This window comes from Gopherus evgoodei, chromosome 7 (assembly GCF_007399415.2).
Source record: "Gopherus evgoodei ecotype Sinaloan lineage chromosome 7, rGopEvg1_v1.p, whole genome shotgun sequence".
Taxonomy (NCBI): Eukaryota; Metazoa; Chordata; order Testudines; family Testudinidae; genus Gopherus; species Gopherus evgoodei.
The window spans coordinates 66,997,832-67,025,717 of NC_044328.1; the positions used below are offsets into that span (position 1 = coordinate 66,997,832).

General features: G+C 44.0%; 1 protein-coding gene across 4 annotated transcripts in view; it reads right to left on the reverse strand.

The window, feature by feature from the left end:
* The window catches only part of VCL (vinculin), a 115,740-nt gene extending 93,504 nt beyond the window's left edge, over positions 1 to 22,236 (reverse strand). For 2 of the 4 annotated variants that reach the window (XM_030571341.1, XM_030571340.1), the window contains exon 1: positions 21,824 to 22,236. In XM_030571341.1, coding sequence (XP_030427201.1) covers positions 21,824 to 21,991 — 168 coding nt within the window. In that variant the 5' untranslated portion in view covers positions 21,992 to 22,236. The remainder of the gene's footprint in view (positions 1 to 21,823) is intronic. The other 2 variants (XM_030571343.1, XM_030571342.1) reach the window with 1 other exon arrangement.
* Between the last annotated feature and the right edge of the window lie 5,650 nt (positions 22,237 to 27,886).

Here is a 27,886-nt window from a genome sequence, read left to right on the forward strand (position 1 = left end):
TGTTGACTGTTCCGGCTGTCAGACCCAGGTGGCTGACAGTCTACAGCCCCTGTCAGCCCTGGGCGGTAGAGCCCCTGGCATCTGTCAATGCCCCATACTGTCAATTAAATCGGTGGAAGTGCTCCTGGAGAGGACGCACATCACCGACAGAGGGGAGTGTGGACATGCAAAATCGATTTAATTACTGCAGTGGCTGTACATCAATGTAACTTAAGTTGACTTAATTTTGTAGCGTAGGCTTGCCCTCTGTTGGAGACATTGAGCCGGGTTCATGGTGTGAAACAGGAGTACCGAAAACCCAGAGGTTCAGTCTCAGCAGTTAGTAAGGCTGCTTGATATACCCTGAAGGAAGGGTAAGATCTCTTGGGGGTCTGACACACTGACCAGGATCCTCCAGGAGACTGTTCCAAAGGTGGGGACATAGCACTGATCCTGTGGATCTGTAACAGATGGTCTACCAATGAATACCTGTCCTGCTCTTACCTCTCATACAGTACTGATCAGGGAAATTCATTGCCAGAGTTAGGAAATTTGAAGATACCCCCCGTTAAGAGCAGATTAATTCTAGTCATAACCAATACCAATCCACAAGGATCTGTTCTTATTTCAGCTTTACCCAGTTTCTCTGGATGCGCAGAATGCCTGACAATACTTTCTCTATCAGGGCTTGAGTCTTCAGCAGACTATAAAACCATTTGAGGGTAGGAGTGGTGGTTTTGGTACAAAGCTGACAATTTGTGAGGCCTGTGCTGTCAAGTGCAAGTCTCCAAGTAGGAGTAGGGTGGGGCAGAAGGCAAAGATGGAAGGGAGGAACCTGAAATGGCTTCTCTTCCAGTCCCCCTGCTAGAGGGCATTTCGAGAATCTCCTTCAGTTACTATTAATCTATCCTACATCATGAACAGCGACAAAGGGGAAAAACATAAACCCTTGCGTACCCCATCCAACCCCCAGAAAAAGGTTCATTTTTCTGACTACAGCTGCACTTCTATTACTTGCCTGCCACAGTTTGGGCTATTCAATATGGCTTCGGTTTTTTAGGGTTTATTTCCGAATGTTATACAAATGTCCAAAAACTGAGGGTTTTCGGGATTCGTTGTATGTATACTGTAAAAATAATACACAGTCTATCCATTATACATTACAGTAGTATATATTGTAATGAGTAATGTCTCTGTATGGTTTCTCAGTGTGTTTTATCAAGGTTCTGTTTCACATTAAAGCACTGTAGGGAACTTTTAGTGAGTGCCAGTAGGGTCTGCACAGACGAATTACCGTGCAACGCATTAGTGTACTTTAAAAATCACACCCACACAGGTTATGCATTACTGCTTTGAACAGACAAGACCTTAGATACAAGTAGCCATTGGTGTTTATCTAATAAACACTGGATATTTTTTTTAATGTACCAGGGTGTTTTATGAGTGTTTATCAGTTAAAACTGAAAATCAGAAGCCCTACAATTAAAATATTGATATCAGTCCAGTTGGAGTACCGTCATACTTCACTATTTTCACAACCAGAAGCTAAATGTGAAGAACAGATCATCTACTAATGCCATCATTGTGTCACTATTAAAAAGCTTCCCATCATCTCTTTGAAAGCTCATTGCAGGATAACACCATCCAAAAATAGCAGGTACTTTTAATATCTACATGAATAGCAAGTGCATTCTGTAAGACTTTCCTATCATTGGAGAACAAAGCTTTCTACTGTTTAACTAGTGCCAAGCTGAGCTGAAGACTGCCTTGAAACAATCTGTACCTTTTTGAACTGCTAAGGAGTCAAGACAACTTTGGAATTACCATACACAATTTACTGTCTTCTATTTATCTGAACTGAAGGCTGATCTGCTGAACAGTGAAACAAGAGAACAGCTGCTGTGTCTCCACACAATTTAAACTGGCATACACAAAGATGTTCAAGTATAAAGAAATTGTAAACCAACCCAAGCAATATTTTGCTGTCTGAATCCTCTCTTACTCATCTGTTACAGCACGTTTACATCAGAACACTAAGATTAACCACCGACCACATTTGCTCAACTCAAACTTTCTTAGAGATTGTGTTATATTACTTTTAACTAATTCAGTATAACCAATGTTCCCCTCCCCCTCAAAAAGCAGTACATGTGGGTATGGAATGAGAAATATTGGATCGTTCTTCCAGTGTAAAAACAAGTTCACAACCCCTGAGATATTTAGAAGACATTCTACTAGCTTTAAAACATTTTTTGTTCATCCAGCTCAGAGCCTATTAGCTATTCTGTGCATAGACATCTCAATTATTTTGAGCCCAGTGTCAAAGCTCCAACAGACATTAAAACGAAGGGGGAAAGCTACTACAATTGGAATGCTATCATAAAGCAAACATGCTGCAATAGAAGTGATCCTTAAAGGTTTATGTGCAATTCAGTGTTTCTTAAATTTTTGTAGTTTGCTAGAAGCATGTTCACTACAAATAGTTCATAGAAAAATGAAACTGAGATAATAGAAAAAGAAACCAGTGTTCAGAGTCTGATTTCAAATAAAGTTTGCATTAAAAACAATATAACATATTTTAGCAATAACACTGCTCTACAGCCAAAATGCTTCTGAAATAAATGTAGTCCAACTTTACTAATTCTGGGTCACTGAGAACGAAAATGATGCTTAAAATTGTTGATTGGCTCTAGTTTTCAAGATATGCTATTGGGTCAGTATATACGAACCTTGACTTGGGAAGGGCGGAGGATAAGTGAGTTATAAAGGGAAGGGATCTCAATTTAAACCAGAAATGACTAAAATACATCTTTGACTGGATCTATGAATAAATCTATGACTGGGTTTGGACAGTACTTGCTTTTGAGGCAAAACAATGAATGATGCAATCTGAAGCTGGTATTGCGTCATACATGATATGAATTGCATCATGTTATTCCTAGAAGTCATGGATGATGCAATCATAATGAAGCTTACATCACTCTGCTGAACAAATTGCCCTATATCAGCTCTAGAAATCATACAGTGTCGTGCTCTCTTATTTGTCAGTGTTTGATTTTGCAAAGGGACACATTTCTGTTTAGCCAATGTGAGCAGAGATGCCTCGTACTTGTGTGAACAGTGCAGATAACTTCTGCTATGTTTGTGGTGAAGTGACTTTTGCATCACAAAAGCGCAGTATAACCACTATGATTAAGAAAGCCTATCACCTTTCTTTTGGCTGCAAAATTGGAGATCAGGACAAGAGGTGGGCCCCACACATATGCTGCAACACTTGTGCAACAAATCTTCGCCAGTGGTTGAACAGGAAAAGGAAATCTATGCCTTTTGCAGTGCCAATGATTTGGAGAGAGCCAACAGATCATACCAGCAATTGTTCCTTCTGCATGATGCCTCCAGTTGGGAAAGGTGGGTCAAAGAAGAAAAATTGGACTGTGCATTATCCAAACATTCCATCAGCTATACGCCCGGTACCCCACAGAGAAGGATTGCCGGTTCCTGATGCACCAGAATCCTTCTCACTTGAGTCAGACGAGGAAGAGGAAGAGGATGAAACTTCTGGTCCTGAACCATCAGTGTCACAGGACCCACATTTTCTCCCATCCTCCTCCTCTGAACCACACCTCATAACACAAGGTGAACTGAATGACCTTGTCAGGGATTTGGACCTCCCCAAGAGTAAGGCAGAGCTGTTGGGCTCCAGACTACAGCAGTGGAATCTCCTGGCAGGTTATCAGGGGCAAATGGAGCCCATCAATGCTTGCAGACTATTGCTGGACAGTGACAAGAGATGCTCCATTTAATGAATACAAGAGACAAGCCAAGAAGCGCCGAGTAGACACTGAATAGGACTAAACTATGTACATAATAGTTTTTTGCCTTTTGTTTCATAATAAATTTTATTTATAGAACCCCTTTGCTGATTTTTAAAGTCTTACATAAACAGGACAGGTGAAATATTATCATGTAAAGCAACCATAAACACATGAAAAGACCTAGGTTTACAATTTATGATTAAAACTATCTATACAATATACATAGACATAAAATGTAAAACCTTAAATATCTTAGAAACAGTAGCCAATCAGTTGTTTTAATTGTCATATTTGAATTCAGCACATCAAAATACATAATAAATATCACATTTTATCTCTGAAGCAGACAACTTCTCAAAAATTGTAGACCAGTATAATGTAAGGATGTGTATGCAATCTTCTCAGCATATGTGCAATGTGCCTCAGGTGGCACGTGACCTGGATTCATCACCAAATTTGGTCCACTGGTTGGATCATTGGCTTCCCCAGCCTGGCTGGGTACTGATAGGGAGTCTGACATGAATGCTGATCCATTCACCCCTGTGTACGCAATGACAGGGAATATAGCATGCACTCAGTACAGTTTCTGTCTCTGAAGGAAATTGAAGCCCACATCGAACCACTTATATATATTAGAAAGACCTTTTAAGACTGAACCATCTCTTAATTTGAAGACCAGTACATGAATCAGAATGCTTACCCCTGCCATAAAAGTTATGTGATATCACAAGAGTGTGAGTTTTGCACACAACAGACAACTCAGGCTATAAACTTAACCCAGTTGTGAATTTAACTGTAAAAGTTAATAAAACGTCAACCCATAACAATAAATATTGATGGGAAATGATCTGAAAGGGAGACAGAGAAACTGAATTAGTCCACACAAAAAGGCCTACTGAAATAATTCAAGACCTGTGTCAAAATCATGTCTAGTAAACAAGAGAAGTGTGGAATCAGAAATCAGTGAACCAAAACTGATGTGTTGGAAATTAGGCTATTCTGCCCATCAATCCCCCTTTTGGGGTCCTTAAGGGAAGACTTTGAAAAACTGGCTACATCACCATCATGACTGCCACCATCTCCTGGGACCCTGGACCTTCTTCATCCTAATCCTGAGAGATGTCTTGACCAGACCAGGCCAGAGAGAGGAACCCAGATGACACAGTCACTTCCACTGGGTCAAGCTAAGTCCCAAATACCATCTGTAATGTGAGACTTGGTCTCTCTTCCCTCCCACTCCCATATGTCCTTTTCCTTCACCACCTTATTTCTTCTCTTACCTATTCCTCTTTTTTTTCCCTTCTGTCTAATAAGAGTCCAGCTTAGAAGGCTAAAACACTATTTTGTAACGCTACTGCAAGCCTGTGACCAGAAACAAGCAACTAAAAGCAATGCTCTCAACAGCCCAATGCTGGTACAAGTTACCAGATCTTGACGAGGCTGATAGGAACATGTGCTGTGCCTGTGTTTCTCCAGCACTGAGGTTGCAAGGGAAAGTCAACAGCAGATAGAAGCTGTATTTTCCATCTTTGCTATTTTCTTCTCTTCCCTTTTGTGTGTGTGTGTCTGGTTTTGTCTTAGAAGAAATGGGATTGGACTTCAACAACAGCAGCAATGACAGCGCCAGCTCATCTTACTAACTTCCCTTTTCCCACCGAAAGAGGAGTTATCACCATCTTTTATCTAAAAGACTGTCAAACAAGGGCGAGGGGGAGGAGTTTCCTTCTAAAAACTCTTGCCAGCTGAAGGGAAAGGGAACAAGGGATGTTGTTGAAATGAAAGCCTTACTTAATACTTTACATTACAAGTGCTTTAACTGTTTTTCCTTCTTTTTTGTATCTTTAATAAAAAGTTAACACTGATTTTCAATGTTGTACTTGCCATGGTACTAAGCAGGCTGAGGTCTCTGCATGCCAAACCCTGAACCTTGTTTAAAACTGTTTATATTGGACAGTCACTGGTTTACGTTAACACTTTTGGCCCATCTAGTCCATCTAAATCAAAAATTTGTGAACTGTTCACAAAACATTCAGTTCCTTCAGTGGTAGCAACAGAGCTGATCATCCTCTCTAAAAGCTTCCCCAAAAGCAGTTGCCAAGCTCAACAGCTAGGACACTTACAATACTTTATGCCAGTAGTTCTCAAACTGATTTGATTGCGCCCCCCCTCTTTGTGTCTGTAGTAGTTTATGCCCCTCGTCAACCCCACCCCCCAAAGTACATATACCGATAAAAAAATAAATCAACATGCAATTCCCACTAAATGTTAAAAACAATAAGGCATTGATTCAAACAGAGTAATTTAAGTATATAGTAATGTGTATTTTAAGTGAGATACCTATTGGGGGGGGGCAGTATTGTCACCCTTACTTCTGCGCTACCTTCCAAGCTGTGTGGCCGGAGAGCAACAGCTGCTGGTCGGACGACCAGCTTAGAAGGCAGAGGCTCCATCAGCAGCAGTTCAGAAGTAGGGGTGGCATGGAATATACAACTGAATGAACACATCCACAGAATTTGCTCTTTATGCTCTGACCAACCTGTGAAATATGTATGATTTCTCTATGATTTAAGTAGACCCCTATTCACTGCTGTGGGTAAAATGTGCACAGTTTGTTTCCCTTAAAGCTTCTCACACTCCTCAGCCTCCTAGAACACATTCCACACACTCCAGTTTGAGTACCTCTGGTTTACACAGTATTTTGCAGCGCATGGGACCAAGCCTCCCAGCCCGAGTTGACAGACATGGGCTAGCAGGGTTGGCACTTGCACTCCAAATATAGCTGTGCAGGCTAAGCATTGAAGTTACAGCTTTGGCTGGAGCTTGGGCTCTGAAGCCTAGAGGGATGGACTTCAGAGCCAGAGCTTCAGTCCAAATTGCAACTTCAAAGCACAGCTATATTTGGAGCATGAGCACAAGCCTTGATAGCCCAAGTCTAACAAACTCGAGGGCTTAAAAAATCTGTATAGACAGTCCTTTAGGGGCTTCTCCCATTTCTACCCTTCACTTCCTTAGCCACACATTTATGACTGCACTATACACTGAACAAAGGGTCAGCAGTCCATATGAGTAACTGTACAAGAGATGCACAAAAAGGCAAAATTAAAAACCAAAGTTCACACAAAGGTCAGTCTGACTTCACAAAAGTGATACCAATTTCTTGCATAAGTTCATGCTAGGTACAAGGCCTCCCATTTGGAGGCGTTAATGTTAGCTGATGTCACTAATTCCATTTACACTGTTTTACTCAAAAAAACTGTCAGAGGCAAGTGAAGGTATTGCAGGTATCTGTTTTGATAGCCATGTCCAAGGGTAATATGCCACTGACTACTACTGTACATAAAAAAGGAGAGTGTATTAGGAGCACCTTGTGAGCACACGGTAGCACAAAGCTTTACCGTTCGGCAGGTTAGAACAACTTGCTATAACTTTTTCAAGAGCAGCATGGATTCTCATCTCAGGATGGGAGCCTACTCTGCTGATGGTAACCCTGTAGATTTCTTTAAGTTCAATTGGAGAGTATGGTTAGAGGAATGGCTCAACCTCTGTGACATTCCTATCCAAGACAAGAAAGATGTTTAAAGCCTTTTCATGGGTTTGGAGAGCAACTATGACTTGAGCTCATGAGAAAGGTTGAGCTAATGCAGCTGTTTCCAAGCTTTAAACCTAAGGAGACTTTCAAAGCCAATTTCTGAGTTGTTAAGAGTGCTGGTCAGAGTCCAAGAGGACTCTTATGAGACTCCAATTCTCCAGGACATCATCTGTAATTGCAGGCCCTAACTTTTAAGACATGCTTGTTTATATTGTGACTCCATACATCTGCATCAGCAATACATTATTTTGGAACTTGACTAGAGATGCTGAGATAATATATTCATAAGGGCAGACCCACTCCTGGGCTGATTGATATTACAGAATATTGAAGAGGTAAGAAATTATAAATGCAGTTAAGACACCAAATAAATTCACCATAATGTTCTCTTCATGCAGAGAAGCTATTTTATTGCCCAAACAAGATATTAAATTGCTCCCTAATAAGGTTTGTGCTTCTACAATTAACAATAAATGCCAGAAGAAATTATCTTTCTGCAGCAATTAAAACCCCTTGAAGCACAGTGAACTCTATATCAAAGTGGACTGCTTACCAGTGTCTGAATGAGCATGAGAAAAACTGTGAGTGAGGCCTTCATTTAAACTTCATTCATATGTCGGCAGAAACATTTTAATTAGGTAGGGTAGGGCAGGGCCCGTAGCTTTAAGGGGAAAAAAAGTTTCCAATTCCTCAGTGTAATAATATATTTATTTGGCTTTCTCCATCCTTATTTTGGGGTGGGGGACGGCAGGAGAAGATTAACACTGGCAACCCAGCATTAAATTTTTACAGTCCTCATGCTTCCATTGTAACACAAACCAAAGACTATTGTGTATTAAGGCCTCAATTCAGCAACAATTTAAGCATATGAATAGTCTCACTGCCGTCAGCAGGCCTTAAAGCACTCTACATAAATTCTTCACCAAATCAAAGTCTTAATGCTTTAAAAGCCAGTTTACTCCATTTTTTCCAGTTAACTTCCCCTCCCTTCAAAACCTTTTAGTATGCTGAGTCATTTTGATGCATAAGCCTCCCATATGCTTTTGAATATTTGAAGCTTGGTAACAAAAAACCCAAGTAACTGGCTCTGCATCCACTGTGCTGCATTATAATCTAACGCTTGAAGCTGTCTAGCAACTGGGGCTTTGTGAAAGAAATCTATATATCTGAAACTACTAGGACAGTTGAAACTGAAGCTGTTCCACACGTAAAAATGACTATCCCTAAGTCAGAGGAGAAATGACCCAAACTACCTCTCTGCATATGTTCACATTTAGAAGTAGCATCTGTGGTATGACTCCAACAACATAACTGCAGAGGCTATAACCCAAGAAGAATGAAATGTCAAGTTTATGGAAAAGGAAATTCACTATAAAATGAAAAAGACTTACAAATATCCACCTCAAAAGGACAAATGGTCTGAGGAAGAATAATATAGTCGTAGAGAAATATGAATTAAGTTTGGGATAATGAGAAGTGAGGCTTTCTGTTCAGTGTTTGAGATAAGGCTCAGTCTATTTCTAGTTCTCTGTTCCAGCTGTCATTTCAACTATGAATGTTCTTAATATAGTGAGAGCCATAAGATATGCAGTGTTACCTGACTAAAAACATTCTTAGGGACAGTGACTTTGCATGTAATGAGGTGCATCTTAAAGAGAAGATTTATAATGGATTTCAATGCAACTGGAAGCAAGCATTTAGAAACAACATATAAAAAAAGTTTGTAACGAGAAAGGAGATGACAAGCAAGCAAATCATGTGACTATATAAAAATCAGAAAACTTTAAACAAGATACCTCTAGCTACAGTCTAGGCCAGTAGTCACCAATTGGTTGATCGTGATCTCTGGTGGCACAGCGGGACTGCCGCAAAGACAGGCTCCCTGCCTGCCCCAGCCCCACGCCATTCCTGGAAGTGGTCCTGTGGGCGGGGAGTGGGCGGCCAGGGGGCTCGCTGTGCTGCTCCTGCCTGCAAGCACTGTCCCTGCAGCTCCCATTGGCCGGGAACAGGGAACTGTGGCCAATGGGAACTGTAGGGATAGTGCCTGCAGAGAGGGACAGAGCACGGAGCCACATGCCCCCTGCCACCTCCACAGGGGCGCATTGGCCTCTTCTGTGAGCCGCATGGGGCCACGGCAGACAGAGAGTCTGCCTTAGCCTCACTGTGCCACTGACCGGGAGCTGCCCCAGGTAAGTCCTGCCCATCGGGAGGCCGCACCCCAACCCCCAGACCTGACCCCCACCCAGAGCCAGCACCCTGGACCCCTCCTGGACCCCAACATTCTGCCCCAGCCCTGGGCCCCCTCCTGCATCCAAACTCCCTCCCAGAGCCTGCGCCATGCACCCCCACCAGTGGTCTAGGCAACATCAGATGAATTGAAGTGGATGCCTACAAACTCTCATTCAGAAGCAAATGAGGGCTATGAACTGTTCCCTGTCCTTGATGAAGGGACTAACAGGGGAAATGTAGTGTTCATTAGGTCTGATATTAAAATGTCCATTTGGAACACAAGAGAACTAGAAACATGTACGAGAGTTCACCAGAACCAACGAATATTTTTTAAATGCAAGTCTCTAGTAATTAGGTGCTACGTAGTGTTTAAAAATCTTAATACGAGTTGGTCAGCATGTGTTAAAAAATACCATTTGTTCACCCAGATTACACAATCTTCTAAAGGAGCAGCTACACACTCCAAATTCCAGCCATAAGGGGAAAAATAGCTGTAAAACAAACTGCTACGTCTTGGCGACTTGATGTAGTACACTGGTATTCTGCAGTTTCCAAGACATTCCGAACAGTTTTCTGTCCGGCCCAGCATAGTCAACTTAATAACTTCTTTTAAAAAAATAATGTAGCAAGAGCGTGATGGCACTTCAGAATTTAAAAACCCCCACACGCTTTCTACAAAGCGCTACATATCTCACGTCGACACTCAATAAGTTATCACCAAACCACATCAATCCACACACAGATCCTCGACCTGTCTCAACCTACCAACCACCTCAGACATAACCTGGCTCTAACAACTCAACTCCTACTACAGTGGTTCAGTTATAAATAGGTATCTGCTTCCACACACAGCCTCAGATATGCAGCAAGCTATTGGCCACAAAAGTTGTCAGATAGAAAATGGTCTCACCACAATACAGTAAAGTTACAGGTAAGAAATAAAATGTTTTAAAAGACAGCTTTTCAGATGACTACTCAGACTACCTTCAAGTTATAGATTTTCTGTAACATGGGTGGTATGTAGCACTTCAGAATGCTGACAATATGCTATATCCAGTCAATCACATTCAGGTAACCAATCAAAGTTCCCAATTTTTCTGCCTAGAACAAGTTGAGGAGATAATCACTAATTGTTTAGCTAACTTAAAGACAGTTACAGTCATAAATAAGAAATGGAAGATTTCTTAATATTCTCTGCCATCCTTTCTGAAAGGAAAGTCATAGAACGTATCAACAGAACAAAAGATTATCTTCCATTCAAATGAAGGATTGATTCATCTCCTTTACAGATCGCTCCCAAATGATGAAAACAAGGAACTAGCTATTGATGTGTGCCGGTAGTATCACAAAGCTGGTTTCTTTCTTTTTTACTATTCATCTAAAAATATCAACTTACTTGATCAAAACAGATGACTGCTGGTTACAGAGAATATCTAAAGATCACTAAATTATCAAGCGGTTGCAGGTACACTGAAGAAAAAAAAGATGTTTTCAACCCCTTTCTGAATAGAAAAAACTCAGACAGTTGTACCTGTAAAAGTTCTCTCCTTAAATACAATTACTACATCGTATATTTTATTTCACAAGTGTAAGCTATACAAACCTACAGTGAATTTTTTTTATCTTCTTATTAGCTAGGCAGGACTCCTCCAGGAAACAGTTATTTTTCATTTGGCAGTAGCTTTAGGAATACAACAGAATCCAGATGGGCTGGCATAAGAATTGGTTCCAGTACCAGAGATTTATCAAGGCCCTACTTTTTAAAGCAGGTAAGATTTGTACACCTACAGGTTAAAAAAAAGTCAAGAATATTAAGCACCGATGAACTGGAAGGGGCATGCACATGTCCTTTGTTACCCCAAAACATCCTTTGTTAAGTCCCACAAAGGAGAACCTCCATTTTTTAAAAATTCTCAAGGCCTTTCCCTTGCAAAGATAACCATTGGAAAATCATTGCTATCCCAAAGAATCATCTCATTAAGTCCCTGCAAAAACCTTTAAGACTGCCCTGTTCATACTGGAGTTATAATCACACAAATCAAATAAACTGGGAGAGACTGGGGGGACAAATGGAAAATAAATTGTTTTGCAATCCCCCCTCCAAACACTCATGTCATTTCGGTTTATTAACAGTGTTCAGACCTGAGCGTTGTGTGCCCACTATTGCTATTTACTGTAACAATGGTTGCAGATCCCTGCTTGTGTCCCCCCCAATGCCTCTAGGCATACATACCATATAGTTCTCACAACCTCCACTGCCAACTTCTCCATAAGCACGTGAAGAAAACAGGAGATAGGGACAAGCTACTGAGTGGGAGTCTCACAGCCGCAGTAGCTGTAGTCCTTATCGCTGCTTATTTCTGCCTGCTAAGCCCCAGCATAGAGTCCGAAGAGTTGTGATTGGGAGGGAACCTTGTGCATCCACCAATAAACTGTCTATGAGCTTAATGAGACACTCCCCACACAAACATACAGATAAACTGAAGGAGACCTCTCTGCCAGTCAGGGATAACCCCAAGAACCAAAGGGAACCCCCAATGCCCAACAACCCAGCACACATTAAGGAGGGCCTGCTTCCTCCTCTTCCCCCACAAAATAATCACAGCACACCCAGAGACCACTATCTGCCACCACTATCAGCAAAGGCTGCAAGACAACCCACCTGCTACCACTGCAGCTCCAAGTAACAGCTGCAAGGTAGAGGAGCCTTGGGCCATGGGTACACTTGCATATGTAGAGCACCGAGTGTTAAACCAGCCCTCGGAGATAACAGCAGGGAAAGTGCTGCCCTGTGTTCACACTGTCAGCTGCAAGCGCAGTGGCGTGGCCACATTTGCGGCACTTGCACTGGCATTCAGAGTGCTGCATTATGGGCAACTATCCCACAGAGCACTTCTTCCCATTCTGGCACTGAGGCTTGTGGGAAGGAGGAGGTGGGGCATCCAGCAAGACCTGTGCTTCTGTCCACATTTGGTTCCACCTTTCAATCTTTTTTTGAATGGCACGCTCTGTCTTCCCTTTCAGTCTGCAGGAATGGATCCTGAACTGCCGAGGAATATGCTGATGGGCCTTGCCAGCACATCACAAATTGCAGTTGAGTTACTCCCTGTCACTTTGTAGCTTAAGGAGTCCGAAGACGATGTTGACACGCATAATGGATATGACACGACATGCTCACCACCGTGGAACACTGCTTTTGTGCTTGGGAAACAAGCACTGAATGGTAGTATCACATCATCATGCAAGTCTGGGATGACAAGCAGTGGCTGCAGAACTTTCAGATGAGGCATGCCACTTTTATGGGACTGCGTGCTGAGCTCGCCCCCACTCTGCTGCGCAAAGACACGAGATTGAGAGCTGCCCTTCCCATGGAGAAGCGGGTAGCAATCGCAATTTGGAAGCTGGCTACTCCAGACAGCTACCGATCGGTTGCTAACCAGTTAGGAAGGGGCAAGTCTACAGTTGGAATAATGTTGATGCAAATGTGCAGAGCCCTTAATCAAATCCTGCTCAGAAGAACTGTGACTCTGGGCAATGTGCGTGACATTGTGCATGGCTTTGCACAAATGGGTTTCCCTAACTGCAGAGGGGCGATAGATGGCACATATATTCCAATTCTGGCACCAGACCACCTAGCCTACATGTACATAAATCAGAAAGGGTATTTCTCGATAGTTCTCCAGGAACGTGTGGATCGCAGTGGGCATTTCACAGACATTAACGCAGGCTGGTCCGGAAAGGTGCATGACACATTCATCTGTCAGAACAGAGGTCTGTTCAGGAAGCTGCAAGCTGGGACTTTATTTCCAGACCAGAAGATCACCCTAGGGGAAGTCGAAATGCCCATTGTGATCCTTGGAGGCCCCATCTACCATTTAATAAAATGACTCATGAAACCATACACAGGGAGCCTTGACAGCAGCAAGGAGCGGTTCAACAACAGGCTGAGTCAGTGCAGAATGACTGTTGAGCGTGCTTTTGACCATTTAAAGGGCTGCTGGTGCTGTCTGTATGAGAAGCTGGACATGGCCAACGACAACATCCCTATGGTTATAGCCAGGCGCTGTACCCTCCATAACATTTGAGAAGGGAAGGGTGAAAGCTTCACTCAGGCATGGGCCGCTGAGGTTGAATGCCTGGAAGCTGAATTTGAACAGCCAGAGACCAGGGCTATTAGAGGGGAACAGCGCGGGTCCATAAGGATTAGGGATGCCTTGAGGGAGCAATTCGATGCTGAAAGCCACCAGTAATGTTTGGTGCCCTGCACGGGAGTGAAGTGCAGTGGTTCCAATACTAGCAGACATTTGTGTTTGCTATGTATGATACACTCACTAGCAGTGCCTGTTGCTGTCCTGGGCTATGCTATCTTTTACTTAATGCAATAAAGAATGTTTCCAAAAAATTCATTTATTGAAAAGAAACAACTGCTGGAGAAACACACATGGCATGACACATCTGTGCTGTGTGGGAGGAGTGAAGGGGGCGGGGTGGGGAACAGAATAATCACAGATTTCTGTATGTCCTGTTATCATATTCTGCCTTCCTGTCTGGAGTGCCGTGCAACGAGTTCTGTACTTCAGGCTGGCTAAAATGCATGGTGATGGGGGCCAACTGCAGGGGGTAAGAGTCATAGTTTGCAGGGCTGGGCAGTGAAGCTAAAGGTTTTGGAGGCAGCTGGTGGCAATAAGAAACCAGATGTTGGGAAAAGTGGGTTGGCAGTGATCTGGGGGAACAAGAGTTTTGAGACAAGGGCTGCGGCGGGGAAGGAGGAGGGACATGGATCTGCTCCGTATGCAGTGCCATGTGTGCTTGCAGTGAGCCCGATCGGCACGCCATAATGCTTAGAAGCCACTCCATGGTTTGTTGCAGATGATGCACATTCTCCTGGGGGACCCTCCTTTCGGTCTCCCATCACTCCTGGACTTTTTTATTTTCAGTAAGGGACTGCTGCATGACTTCATGCAGAAGGTTCTCCTTGATTCTTCGTGGCTGCTTCTTGATCTTTGCAGCCTTTCAGCCACTAATAACAAGGACAGTTGAGATCTCAAGGTTGCATCTGTAAAGTCAAAATGCAACATTTAAACAGAAGCAGCATTGTTAACACTAGACAGAGCAATGATTCGGCCGAACTTCTAGACAAGCACAGTACACACACTAGCACAAACTGCCTGTCCCAAGCTGAGTAGACATAAGAGCCCGAAAATGGTGAGTAACCACAGGGGTGGGGGGACTGATCGTTCCAGAGCCTTACTGTCCTCTGGGGTCCTGTGCCCTAGGGAGAGCCAACGGTTGCAGGGGGCCCCCTATACTGAACACTGTCCCCACATTTTCCACAGGATGTGTTTGTCCTGAAAGATATCTCGCTGCTGAGGGTGACCTGGGAAGCAAGGGAGGGTCTTCTGCAACAATGCGGCTTTCGACCTGGCCCTATGCGTCTTGCCTGTGTGCAGCAATGGTCCCCCCGCCCCCATAGCACAATGGCACAGATATGTTAGGCTTACTGGGACAAGAAGCACAGTATCTCTGCCAAGGAACTTGCACAAGTGGATTGCCGAGCTTCTGCATGAGACCTTTGATGAGATCACTGAAGCCGATTACCATGATGTAAGAGAGCACATCAATGCTCTATTCCACATCTAGGCATGCACACAGCCCTAACCCTTCTTTCTGCAACCCTCTTTGCCCCAACAGCCTGCATCCAACAACCCGACTCAAAATAAAAGCTGCTTACCAAGCACCTCATCTGCTGTTTGTTCTTCTACAAACACTGTCAGCTGCGACCAGCTACCTTCCACCTGGCTTGAGAACAGCTCCTGGCTGCATGCATCTAGGGATGCCGGACCGTCCTCTGGCTCTGGGCCCCCCTCCTCCTCAGCACCCTTGTTCCCGCTTTCCTCCTCGTGCCTTGTTGCACTCTGGGCTGCCACAGCCTCCGAAGTGTCCATGGTACTCTTCAGAGTGAAGGTCTGGTCGCCCCCAAGTATCTCGTCCAGCTCTTTGTAGAACCAGCAGGTTTGCCTCCCGTGCTTTCTAGCAGGCGTTGAGCAGCTCCTTCACTTTAACCCTGCACTGCAGTGCGTCCAAGTTATGGTCCCTTTCTCTCATGACCCTTGATATCTGCCGGTAGGTATCATAATTCCCTACGGCTGGAGCGCAGCTGGGACTGGACACCTTACTCCCCCCAAACACTGATGAGGTCCAGCACCTAGCCATTGTTCCATACTGGGGATCGCCTGGCATGTGGAGGCATGGTCACCTGGAAAGATGCGTTGACAGCACTCCAGGCCTAGCTGAGCAAACAGGAAGGGGACTTTTAAAATTCCCAAAGAATTTAAAGAGCAGGTCTGATGGTTGTTCACCACAGGGCAGAGCAGTATACTTCAAAGTGATGAGCAGAATGGCTAGAACAGGCATCATGGGACACTTCCTGGAGGCCGATCAGAGCACATTAATAGACCAGGGCATCTACACTAGCACCGAGGCGCTCCAGCCAGGGAGTAGTGAGCTCACTGCTTCTCATGGAGGTGGATTACCGGGGGCACTCCAGCCGTGGAGTCCGGGCACTCTATGTGCCTTGCCAGTGTGGACACCTCAGGAGTTAGGGCACCTGGGGTTGATTTAATGCACTCCAACGTACGAGTGCAGCCAAGCCCTCAGTGAAGTACTGGGAAAGGGAATGCATGATGATTTGAAAGACAGTGGGAAAGAGGCTGCAAGGATTGATAGAACAGAGGTAGCAGGAAGAGTGTAGAACTGATGACTTTTTGTGGGGGGACAGGGAAGAAGCAGCACTTTACCCAGAGAATATCAGTTTTATCCAGATAATGTTATTTTTATTTTAACTATTAAGGGTATATCTTAGAGTGTGGGAAACATCTCATGAGCAGTATCAGCACCTTTCATTCTCACACACGTTCTATTCATAGGACATTCCCTTCACCCTCCCTCCCCCACCCCCGATATCACAGATGACAGGTATTAGTTGTAGAAGAAAGCAGTCATTTAATTCTAAAAGCCTAAGACAGTCTTTTCTGGAGTATGCACGAACAGACACACACACACACCCCTTTCGCAGAGCTAAAGGCCATGTTTACTGAAGAAATCCCCACTGATCTTCATTGATCTATGATTGATAATTATTTGTGGCTAGAAATGGCTTAATCAATTTTAGATAATTACTCTTTTGCTATGCAGTATGTACAAGGGAAAAGTGTTCAAATTACCACAGCTGCAGGCCAAGATATCTACAACCTCTCATGAGACATTTATTGATGTATAATAATCTCCTATGCTCATTTGGGGTTGTTGCTGAAAGGCTAAAAGATATTCCCTCAATTCTGCAAAACAATTATTTTAATTCTAAAAACCACTGTGCTTAAATACTAATAGAAAGCCAGAACACAGCACAAACTAGTAGTTGAATGCGCTTATAAATAAAATTCAGTCTGAGCATACGATATATTTACCTTAGTTTTACTAGCTCTGAAAGATACATTTCCAGATTCACAGCTTAGCAATAATTCTGTGTATGTAATTATGAAGAAACCAGTCTATGATCAAAGACTTGCCAGGAAGATAGTTCACAAAGCTTATTTTATAAACTACTTCCTAATTACAGGTAATTGTTCACAGTACTATAACTTCTCTTAAAATGGTAGATTAACTAGTGACTCAGTTTTAGAAACTTATTTTATTCATCACCATTATGCTAAACTTTGTCCAGTCAAGTTTGACCGGAGTTAGAATTTTGAACTTCACTTTACAAAGCAATTAATTCAATAGGGCTGTCAAATATACTTGCCTGTTCACCACACCAGTTACTGCTCAGTTTAAGCTTTCTGTTTTACAGTTATTAAGAGAGCCCCAAAATAGATCAAAACCCAATGATTAAAGCAACATGAAACAAAAAACTCACCCTGCTGCAGCAGTTCCTGTTCCTTGTGTCCCGCTCAGGTTTGGCCCAGCAGCCCAGTAATCATGACGGAGAGGCGGCTGGGCCAAACTTGGGCCCAGCAGCCCAGTAATCATGACGGAGAGGCGGCTGGGCCAAACTTGGGCAATGCTATCATCCCAAAAGCCAGGTTGCAATGCCTGGAGCAGGGAGCTGGACCCAACGCCATGAGACAGCTCCTGTGAGAGTTTGGGGCAGGCTCACTCTGCACCACCACCCCCCACCAACACCATCCCCACTGAGGCCTTCCACGCATACCCCACTGGAGCAGGACCCAACCCTAGATGGGTAAAGAAGATGGAAAATACAAGAAATTCCTAAAAAATAGAATGAAAAATTATACAAAAATAAAAAGGATTTCATGGGATTCTAGTTTTCAGCCCACTAGCAGCAAAGGAAACCCTCTAACAAACTACTTATGGCACTGACTTCTTCAATCTACAGAGAGACTGCTTAATTTAGAGAGGTGTGTATTGCCTCAATTTGTGTCAATTGTGTGCTAAAACTGAAGCTTCTCCATCATTGTCTTAGTTTTACCCCATAAAAATACTACATTTGTGCAAGAAGCTTCAGCCACCCACCTTTCTCTCCAAACACTCCGCATGGGATCTGAGCACTGATAGTACATGGCATAAATCTTTCCGCTAGTGACCCACTGGATGTTCTGTCAAAGGTCAACTTCAAGGTGATTTCTTTATGAGTGTTGATTAAACTTAGAATTTTTTGTAAAAATTCTGACACTAGCAATGGAAGTTCCAGAGTGTGGACAAGTGGCACAACCTGCCCCTTCTTTTGCACACACATTATTCAATTTCAATGTCACCACATTATCAACTGAGCCTTTTTATCCCTCCATCTTCATCTCCTTGCCTGTAAATATCGGGCTGCTTTTTTGCTGTTTTTCTTAATTATGTAAAGGGTCCTGCAGATCTCTTCAATACCTACCAATTGGCTATGCCTCCAACTTCTAAGTTTGACAAAACACTAAACTTTTGTTTAACCTGAGTAAACAACACAAACAGATCAATAAATTTTCAGTAACCTTCCTAGTTTATACTGTAATAGGGATTGCATATGGTCACAAAAGCTTCCTTTCTCCAGCCACAGGAGCCAACCGATGAATCTGCTCCCTCTCTCCAGCTGCTGAGTCTTCAAATTCAAACCACAATGTTCCTAAAGAGCAGTCTGGGTGGAGCATCCCTCCAGGGTTCCAAGCCTCTGTGTCTCCATGCATCCTCTGGCATATGTGAGGTTTTTTGGTTTTTGTTCCGTAACATACCCATCTTACAACTTTGCTTAACATTTACCCTCTGACAGCATCTCGTATCAAACAGTTTTCAAACCATCTAGTTCCTTCTCCACAACAGGGCTTGGTAGAACACTTTCTAGAACACCTAAGGCACCTTCTTTTTTCAGGAACATTTCTGACTCACCACCACCTCTAGTTGCTCTGTATTTTTGAAGCAAGCCAAAGCCAAATGGCCACAGGGAAGAAGCAATACTTGTTATAAAAGCTCATGTTTAAAATCAAGTTTACACAAGAAGAAAGATACTGTACATCTGGGGTCAGGCTTGAGTTACGAGAGATTACAAGTATCGGTTACAAGGTTCACAAGATACATACATAGTACACAACCAGCATAGACCCAGATTGCAGTGTGAGAGTTTTTAAAGCATCAGTGAATAAGTGATCTCAGGTTTGCCACCCATAGAATGTATTTAGAATCCAAGTCAGTATTGGTGTAGTGAATAGGTACATGGGCGGGGTGGTTCATCAGGGGAGGAAGTGGGATATTTCCCTGACCCATGGTCTCCATATAGCTAATGGACAATTATTTGTTAAATAAAGCTGAGATGCCTCTCATAGCCACAGCCCAAAATGGAAGACAAACTTAGTGGCGTTAATAGTCAAGAATAAGGGAATCTTACTTTGTGACTTTTTTACCAACAGAATCTACTTTTATTCCATTAAAGTTCTTTCCATAATAAAATGATTACATAATGAAGTGAAATCAAACTAGATTGACACAGTAAACACCACAAAACTTCACTACAATATTCTCCTTGAAAGAAAAATTTAGGTATAACTACCCCAGACACCTAGGCTTCACCTCCTCAGAGCCTATATACTAAATTCCTTTGCCCAGAGGGAGCTAATCAAAAAGCACAGGTATTCCAGAGAATACATCACTATTATTAAAACTCTGTGCCCAAGATTCTTTCCCTGACATGTACTGTTACAATGTAATAAAGTTAAAAGTGAGTATTAATACCTAGAGCTGCGGGCAGATACAAAATTTGTATCCTCATCCAATCTGCAAATGTGGTCCACAGATATCCACAGATTTGCAGGGCTCTACTAATACCACAGTAATAAGTATTGTATGGCACGCCTAGGGCATTACGATGGCCTGTAATCACACAATCCACATATCCTTTACAGAGGCCTCCCTGCCATATTTTTCCCCTATATTTCCCAGCAGCCCCGTGGTCTGAGCTTGAAAGTCAGTCCTGTTTGGCATGACATTCAATCTAAACAATAGATTTTGTTTTATTTTCTGAAGCATTAGTATAGCAGTCATCCAATATTTATCTGTATGTACAAAAAGAAGTAGAGAGTTAATATTCCAGGGTAGATGTTATGTCCTGCAGCAATACCACATTGAAAGTAGTATAAAAATCTTTTCTAAAATGGACAACAGGATTTTTTGGTGCAGATTAATGCTTAGAAGGTGGGGAAAGAGTTGTGTCCAAGTTTTTAAAGAATTTATATTGACAAGGCAGAAATTTCTTTTTATGAGCATCTTAAAAGATTAATGACCAAAATTAAGAATGTAATGTGATATGGGAGTAATTCTTCTTCTCTATAAAGCCACAGATGTGTGAGGAAAAGATAAGTGCAACCTCTAGGGAGTTGTGGAGATAGGAAATGGTACAGCAATCTAACGATTTACAAAGCAAAATGTGCATGTTTGCTGCCTGTCTGTAATTCATTATTCTTTAGATATAATTTAGTATCAGTGTTTGAAATCCAATGAAAACATTTTAATACTTTCCAGTCTTTTGGACTTCCCAGACACAAGGTCAGTTAGCAATTAAGACATGGCAAACTGTTAAAGTGATGCTCTGAAGGCAACACTTGAAAAAAAAATCAACGATTAAAATTGACTTTTCATTGTCTCTAGGTAAGGTCAGCATTTTGGGAAGCAGTAACTCATTGCTGAAAAACACAATCCCAGCTTTTTTATCTGAAACAAACAATTATGTGCTAACTATGCAACCCTCTTCATTACAAAGGAACACTAATATCATTACTGATTTACACACTGACAAAAAAAAAAGAAAACAGTTTATCACATCAAAGCAGCACTTGGACTCAGTGAGAAAGCAATGTACAAAATAGAGGTAAACACTCTATTGACAAAACTAAGGGATTGATTATGCATTATCAGATCAAAGATATCCATCAAGGTTTCCAAATGTATCCCTCACCATATGGAAAGCATGATGCAGATACCAATAATTATGGTGCATTACTGCCTCTGAACAGAGTGCATAAAATAAAAAAGAATAGATTTTAAGCCATTAAGATCTGAAACAACTGTTGCATATGGGGCTATTGAACAATAAGCAGAACTCACAAAACAACTCAAGGGGCAAACAAGAACTAAATGAAGAATCTGATGTATTTTTTAAATAAAAACCGAAAAAAAGCTTGTCGATGTTGTATCCAATTATTTCTGAACTGAAATGTCTTCACCACTTAGGAAGCCAGTATCTTTCCGCCACGCAGAAAGGAGCAAGTTACTGTGAGTGGACAGTTTATATGTGAATATAAAATATAGATGCAAAGTGTTATTGGGTGGGGAGATTTGATAAACCCTGGCAAAAGAAAATAAGACAGAGAGGGGCTGGAGCTGTCCCCCATACCTAGGGGAGAGCTGTAGAGTGCCTGTGACAAGGAGGGATGGGAAGAGCAGGATCAGAGCGAGTGGCCCTGCGGCTGGTGCTATCACTTCTCACCGCACCCTGAGGAGGCTGGAGCGGGGGCAGGAGGAGAAAGGAGCTGGCGGTGACTAGGGCACACGGAGTATCCTTTGCCCTGGGCGCTGAGGAGGAGTAGCGAGCTGAGGAAAGACACGGTCAGGGGTTGGCACTAAGCGGAGAGGGAAGTTCGAGGCAGGGGAGCCGGGCCCGGGAGCGGCTGGCGCGGGAAGCCCTTCCCAGGCGGGTGCCCGGCTGTCCTCGTCCCACACTCACCCGGACCAGGTTGCTGACGGCAGCCTGCACTGCGGCCACGGGGGCGGTCAGGTCCGGGATGGCCTTGCCGTCCACCTCCCCCTCCTCGTGCATGATGACCAGGTGGGAGATCTGCTGCGCCACGGGCTCCAGGATGCTCTCGATGGTGCGGGTGTGGAAGACGGGCATGGCGGCGGCGCGGCGAGGGAGCCGGGACCCGAACTCTGGACAAACTCCTGGTGAGCCTCTCTCCTCCGGCGGCGGCGCCGCTCCCCAGCCAACCCCGCGGAAAAACTACAGCGACCCGACAGGAACTCTCGGCTCGGCCAGCCGCGGGACTCGAACTCCCCGCACTCCTCACTCAGCAGCGACTGCCCCACTGACTCGTCTTCTCCCGCAGCCCGCTAGGGGCTCTCAACAGGTGCAACCTACCCCTCCCCTTCCCCGCCCACTTGCCGCTCCCGCCCAATAGCGGAGCCCTGCCTGTGGCTCCCAATGGCTGCGGCGTTGCGTCCATCAACATTCCAACGGCTGCGGCCCGCTTTTCCCGACCAAGTTTGGTTGCATAGGCTCTGGTTTCCCAGAGTTAGATGACGTCAGACATTCTGGTGTCCATATAAGGAGATGGTTAAAGCCGAAGCGACCGGGCTAACGTGGGAGGGGGAGACGGGAGTGCGGGATTCCAAAAGCGTGAGGATAAGGGAGCGCCCTGTCCGGTCAGCTGGTCACACGGCTCCAGCTGACGGGCTAGTAGGTGCGTTGGGGGGGTCTGGTGCGTCTACTAGGCTCAATGCACCAGTCTATGGTGTTAGCAGCTACTTTTAAGGCGCTGGTTTTCCAAGGGAGCCGGGGGGTGGATTAAGTCCTACTCCTGTAGGGAAGGTGGGGTGGTCAAAAAACTACCGATTTGTTTTCAGATTCCTGTGTGTTGCTGCGAAAAGCCGAAATTTTGTTCCTAGGTACAACTTGTAAGATTCAGTGGGCTTTTTTCTTCTCTCTCTCTCCCAGATAGCTCAAAAAAACCTATTATTCAGTGATAGTTTCTGGGACTGCTCGATAGGCTGTACGTAGTTTTCAGAAGTGGCTTCCACACATGGGGCTGTGTGTTTACACACAGGCATATTAACCACCCCACCCAGTGCGGGCAAACCACTTCTTGCTTTCTCTCGTGAAAGAATCTTACTTTGAAGAAATGACTTCTTGAAACAATGTTCTCCGAGAGACAGGCGGAACTTTACACGTCATGCGCCTATCGCAGAAACGGTAATCCCCTAGAGATTGTGGTGCAAAGGAATGTTGTGCTAACATAGTTTTCCATCCTCGTTCTGAGAATTCCAGTTACATCCTTCATTTGTGACCCAGGATCCCTTTTGAATGTTTTTAATATATTACATTTTGCACCTTTCCTCGCTGATAGGACACTTATAACAAGCACTTCTGCTGTTTGAATCTTCTTTATTCCAAGCAAAGGTCGTGTTTATTTGCTTAAATAGTCTCTTACGCTATTTGCATCTTTAGCAGGATTCGGCACCTGAAAGTGAAACTGACTCTGGTTTTCCTTGTCCTATGTGAATGAAATCCGGAAATTAAACTGAGTGATGAGTAAAATGGACTTCTAAAACTATTGCAGCTTCATAACCATCCATCTAAAGTGGTGGTAGTAACCATGGTATGGAAATTTGCTTTAAAATATGCTTGTGTATTTGGAGGAAAACAAACACTACAACTAGGGAAACCAAATAGAAGAAAGAGCAGTAGTAATTCTGTTACATCCAAAGCAAGACTCTTACCGCTTGATAGTGCGTATCATATTATGAATAAAATGCCTTAAACGCTGAAGTTCAATAAATTATAGATGAATTTACGTAGGTGAATTTCTTGACCACATGTCTCAGGGGTAGGCAACCTATGGCACTTGTGCCAAAGCTGGCACACAAGCTGATTTTTAGTGACACTCACACTGCCCATGTCCTGGCCACCAGTCCCAGGGGCTCTGCTGCTGGCTTGGGGTGCTAGCCACCTACCAGCTGGGGTTCTGTCCACTAGCCCTGCTCAGTCAGCTGCTGGCCCTGAGTCCTGGCCACTGGTCTGGGGGGCTCTGCTGCCAGCCTGGGGTCCCAGCCCCTGTCCCAGGGCTCTGCAGCCTACCCCTGGTGTAGCCCACTGGTCCCAGCCTGGGGCAGTGAGGAGTGCAGACATAGGCAAGACGGGGCACAGCTCAGCACCCCCACCTTAAAAATTGTTCCAGCGCCATTGTACTTGGATATTTTTAAGTCCTGACTTGCTGCTTATATCACCATCATGCCACGTAGACCAGCGCACTGCATTTGACGTTGAGATTAGAATGTACATGCAAGAACTGGAATCAGAATTTTCTTACAGATTTCAAGATTTCCAGCATTTTGGCCCAATGCTTTCTTTTCTCATTAAACCTGAAAAGTTCAACGAAAGCAGCTTGGATTTGTCTGTATTGAAGCTTTCAAAATGCAGCTCATTCAGTTAAAAAGCTCAGAATTATGGGCATGTGTCATAAACAGATGGTTAAGGGTTAATGCCTCTTTTACCTGTAAAGGGTTAAAAAGTTCACCTAGCCTAGCTAACACCTGACCAGAGGAACCAATGGGGGAACAAGATGTTTCAAAAGGAAGGAAGGAGGTTTTTCCTTTGTTGAGAGTTTCAGTTTCAGCCGGAGTGAAAAAGATCAATGAACCAGCCTCTTATCAGAGTAGTAAGTTTTAGAAAGGAATAAATAGGTTTATGTTTATTTCTTTGTGGCCTGTCTTATGCAAATTAAGGGAATTATCAAACATTGGGTATTTGGGTATTTTTTCTTTGTGTAACTAAATTTGTGCCCAGGGGAACATCCTCTATGTTTTGAATTTGTTGTCTGTGAGAGTAGCTGGTATGCTAATCTCTCCCAGAAGGTTTTCTTTTACCTTTCTTTTCTTTAATTAAAAGCCTTTTTCTTAATACCTGATTGATTTTTCCTTGTTTTTTAGATCCAAAGGGACTGGATCTGGACTCACCAAGGATTGGTGGGGGGAAAGGAGGAGGGATGGTTTCTCCTTGTTTTAAAATCCAAGGGGTTTGGATCTGTGTTCACCAGGGAATTGGTAAAGTCCCTCAAGGCTACCCAGAGAGGGGAAAGTTTTGGGGGGACAGGGAGTGCTCCACACACTGAAATTCTGGATGGTGGCAGCGATACCAGATCTAAGCTAGTAATTAAGCTTAGAAGTGTCCATGTAGGTCCCCACATCTGTACCCTAAAGTTCCGAGTGGGGAAGGAACCTTGACATGAGCATCAAAGTTTGGAGATGGGCAGAGTGCACTTGAAACTACCAAGAGAGATCATGGGGCCTCTGTTCTGACCTGCTGGGCATCCCTGCCAGTGAAATTTGACTGTTTTGAAGAAAATTGCATTTGCAATGCTTTCAGCATTTGGATCTACATACCTGTGTGAACAGGTATTTTCACACATGAAATCTGTCCTCTGTCTCTCTCGGAGCTGGTTAACAACTGATCACTCAGAAGCCTGTGTTCAGTTTAAAGTATCCAAATAGTGCCAGACATTGGAAAACTCAGCAAGGAAAAGCAAGGGAAAGGATCACACTAAACTGATAAGATCTGCATTTTAATTTAATTTTAAATGAAGCTTCTTAAACATTTTAAAAACCTTATTTACTTGACATATAACAATAGTTTAGTTGTATATTATAGACTTATAAAAAAAGACTTTCTAAAAACATTAAAATGTACTATGGGCATGCAAAACCTTAAATTAGAGTGAATAAATGAAGACTCAGCACACCACTTCTGAAAGGTTGCCAATCCCTGAAATGTATCATTCCCACACAGGCCTATAGCACAGTGTTTTTCAAAGTTCAGGTTGCAACCCAGTACTGGGTCGTGGCGTGTAAGGCACTAGGTCACTGTGGTGAGCACCACCGACTGGGATGTTAAAAGTCACATTGGCGGTGCTGCCCAGCTAAGGCAGGCTAGTGCCTACCTGTTCCGACATTGCACTACGCTCCGGAAGCAGCCAGCAGCAGGTCCGGCTTCTAGGCAGAGGGGCCAAGGGGCTCTATGTGCTGCCCCTGCCCTGAGCACTGGCTCTGCACTCCCGGCCAATGGGAGCTGGGGGATGGGGGAGGCAGTGCCTGTGGGTGAGAGCTGCGTGGAGCAGCTTGCACGCCTCCGCCTAGGAGCCAGACCTGCTGCTGGCCGCTTGCAGGGTGCAATGCAGGAAGCCTGCCTCTTCACCCTTGCTGCGTTGCTGACCAGGAGCTGCTAAAGATAAGTTCACATATGCCCCAACCCTGCGCCAGCCCTGAGCCCCCCGTCCCCTCAACCTGGAACCCCTTCCTGTCTCCCAATCTCCTCATCCCTGGCCCTACCGCAGAGCCTGCACCTGCAGCCCAGAGCCCCTCTTGCACCCAAACCCTTTCCCCCTGCTTGAGCCCCCCAAACCTGGAGCCCCTCCTGCACCCCAAATTCCCAGCTCAGAGTCTTGACCCTCTCCAGCACCCCAGCCCACAGCCCCCTCCCACACCCTGAACCCCTCATTCCCACCCCTATCCCGCAGCCCTCACCCCTGCACCCCAATCCTCTGCCCCAGCCCTGAGCCCATCCCACATCCTAAACCCCGCATCTCTGTTGGGTCCTGGGCATCAACAGTTTTCTTCAGCTGGGTCCCCAGAAAAAAAGTTTGAAAACCACTGCTATAGCATTCCAGAAAAAGGTCTGCAAAATGCTGACACACTTCATGTGAAATCATTTTATTTATGAGATTGCTGTGTCAGGGCCTCCAATACTCCTCTGAACCTTAATAAACTATTATGTGCTCCTCTGTATATAGTCCACCCCTCTCACCCATCCCACAGGTATTGCTTCTACTGTGCTTTGCCTATATATTGTCTCTTGAGACATCTGGACTATTCACAGTAATAAAGTTAAGCATGTGCACCAACTTTTTAAGGATTTGAGACTTTTATATCCCACATTTGATGAAATTTGGACAACATTTCTGGATTCTTTCGTCTTTTTTTCTTGTCCTAATAGTGCTACTTTGTGCTGTGAAACGGTTTGGAGGCTGCCTCTGAGAGAGCTCTTGAATACGTCAGTACAAATGGGACGACTTTTTTATTTGAAATTTCCTTGGCAATATATGAATAAAGAATCCATTAGAACTCTCATCCCACAATGAAATTTGCATAGATGGACCACTGCACCTGTACAGAATCCCAGTGAAATCAGTAGGGTTCCTGGCATGGATGGTGAGCTGCCAGTACCCCTGATTGACAGATTAGAGTGTAATGCTGCAATTTCACTACTAGCCCTTCTAGCATGGTGGGATTATACGTGTGTGTATGTGACCGAGGGGGAGAGAAAGGTATAATGGGGAAGTCAGACAGTTTATTTCCATTTTATGGGATCCAGTGCTGTTTGGGAGCAGATATGTTAATACACTCGATAAAGTTTAGTTGAGTTTTCTAGTAACATTCAAAATGTACTTACGAGCGTCCCCCACCCCCACCTCTTAGTTGTTCTTGAGCGTGGAATCTAAATGCACATTAATTATGACTTGCATGTTATTGAGATTTAAGCTATGACACACTTTGCATATAATTCTGTGGCATGCTGGGGGACAATCCAGACTATTAGGGACTGTGTCACCCCTCCCTTACAACTTGGGTGCTTAAGTGACTTGCTGTAGTAACTCCCACCTGGGCTGCTCACAAACAGCCTTCCAGCATGCAAGCCACAACCTGAGTGTCTGTATGTAACTGCAGTCTGCCAGTTACACCCTGACTCTCACCTGCCTTGGTTATACTGCAGGGTGACCCACAATACATCCTGTACTGTATGTCCTGTACTACCTAGCCCACTCCTGCACAGTACAAATATATTGTGTGCATTATTCCTTAAGGGAATAATTTGCCAATTTATTACCTTAAATAGTTACTAAAACACTTCAGGAATCAGAGGGGCAGCTGTGTTAGTCTGGATCTGTAAAAAGTGACAAAGAGTAACTCTAACTCAGGAACCAATCCATGCAACAAACCTCGATGCCAGCTCTGCCCACAT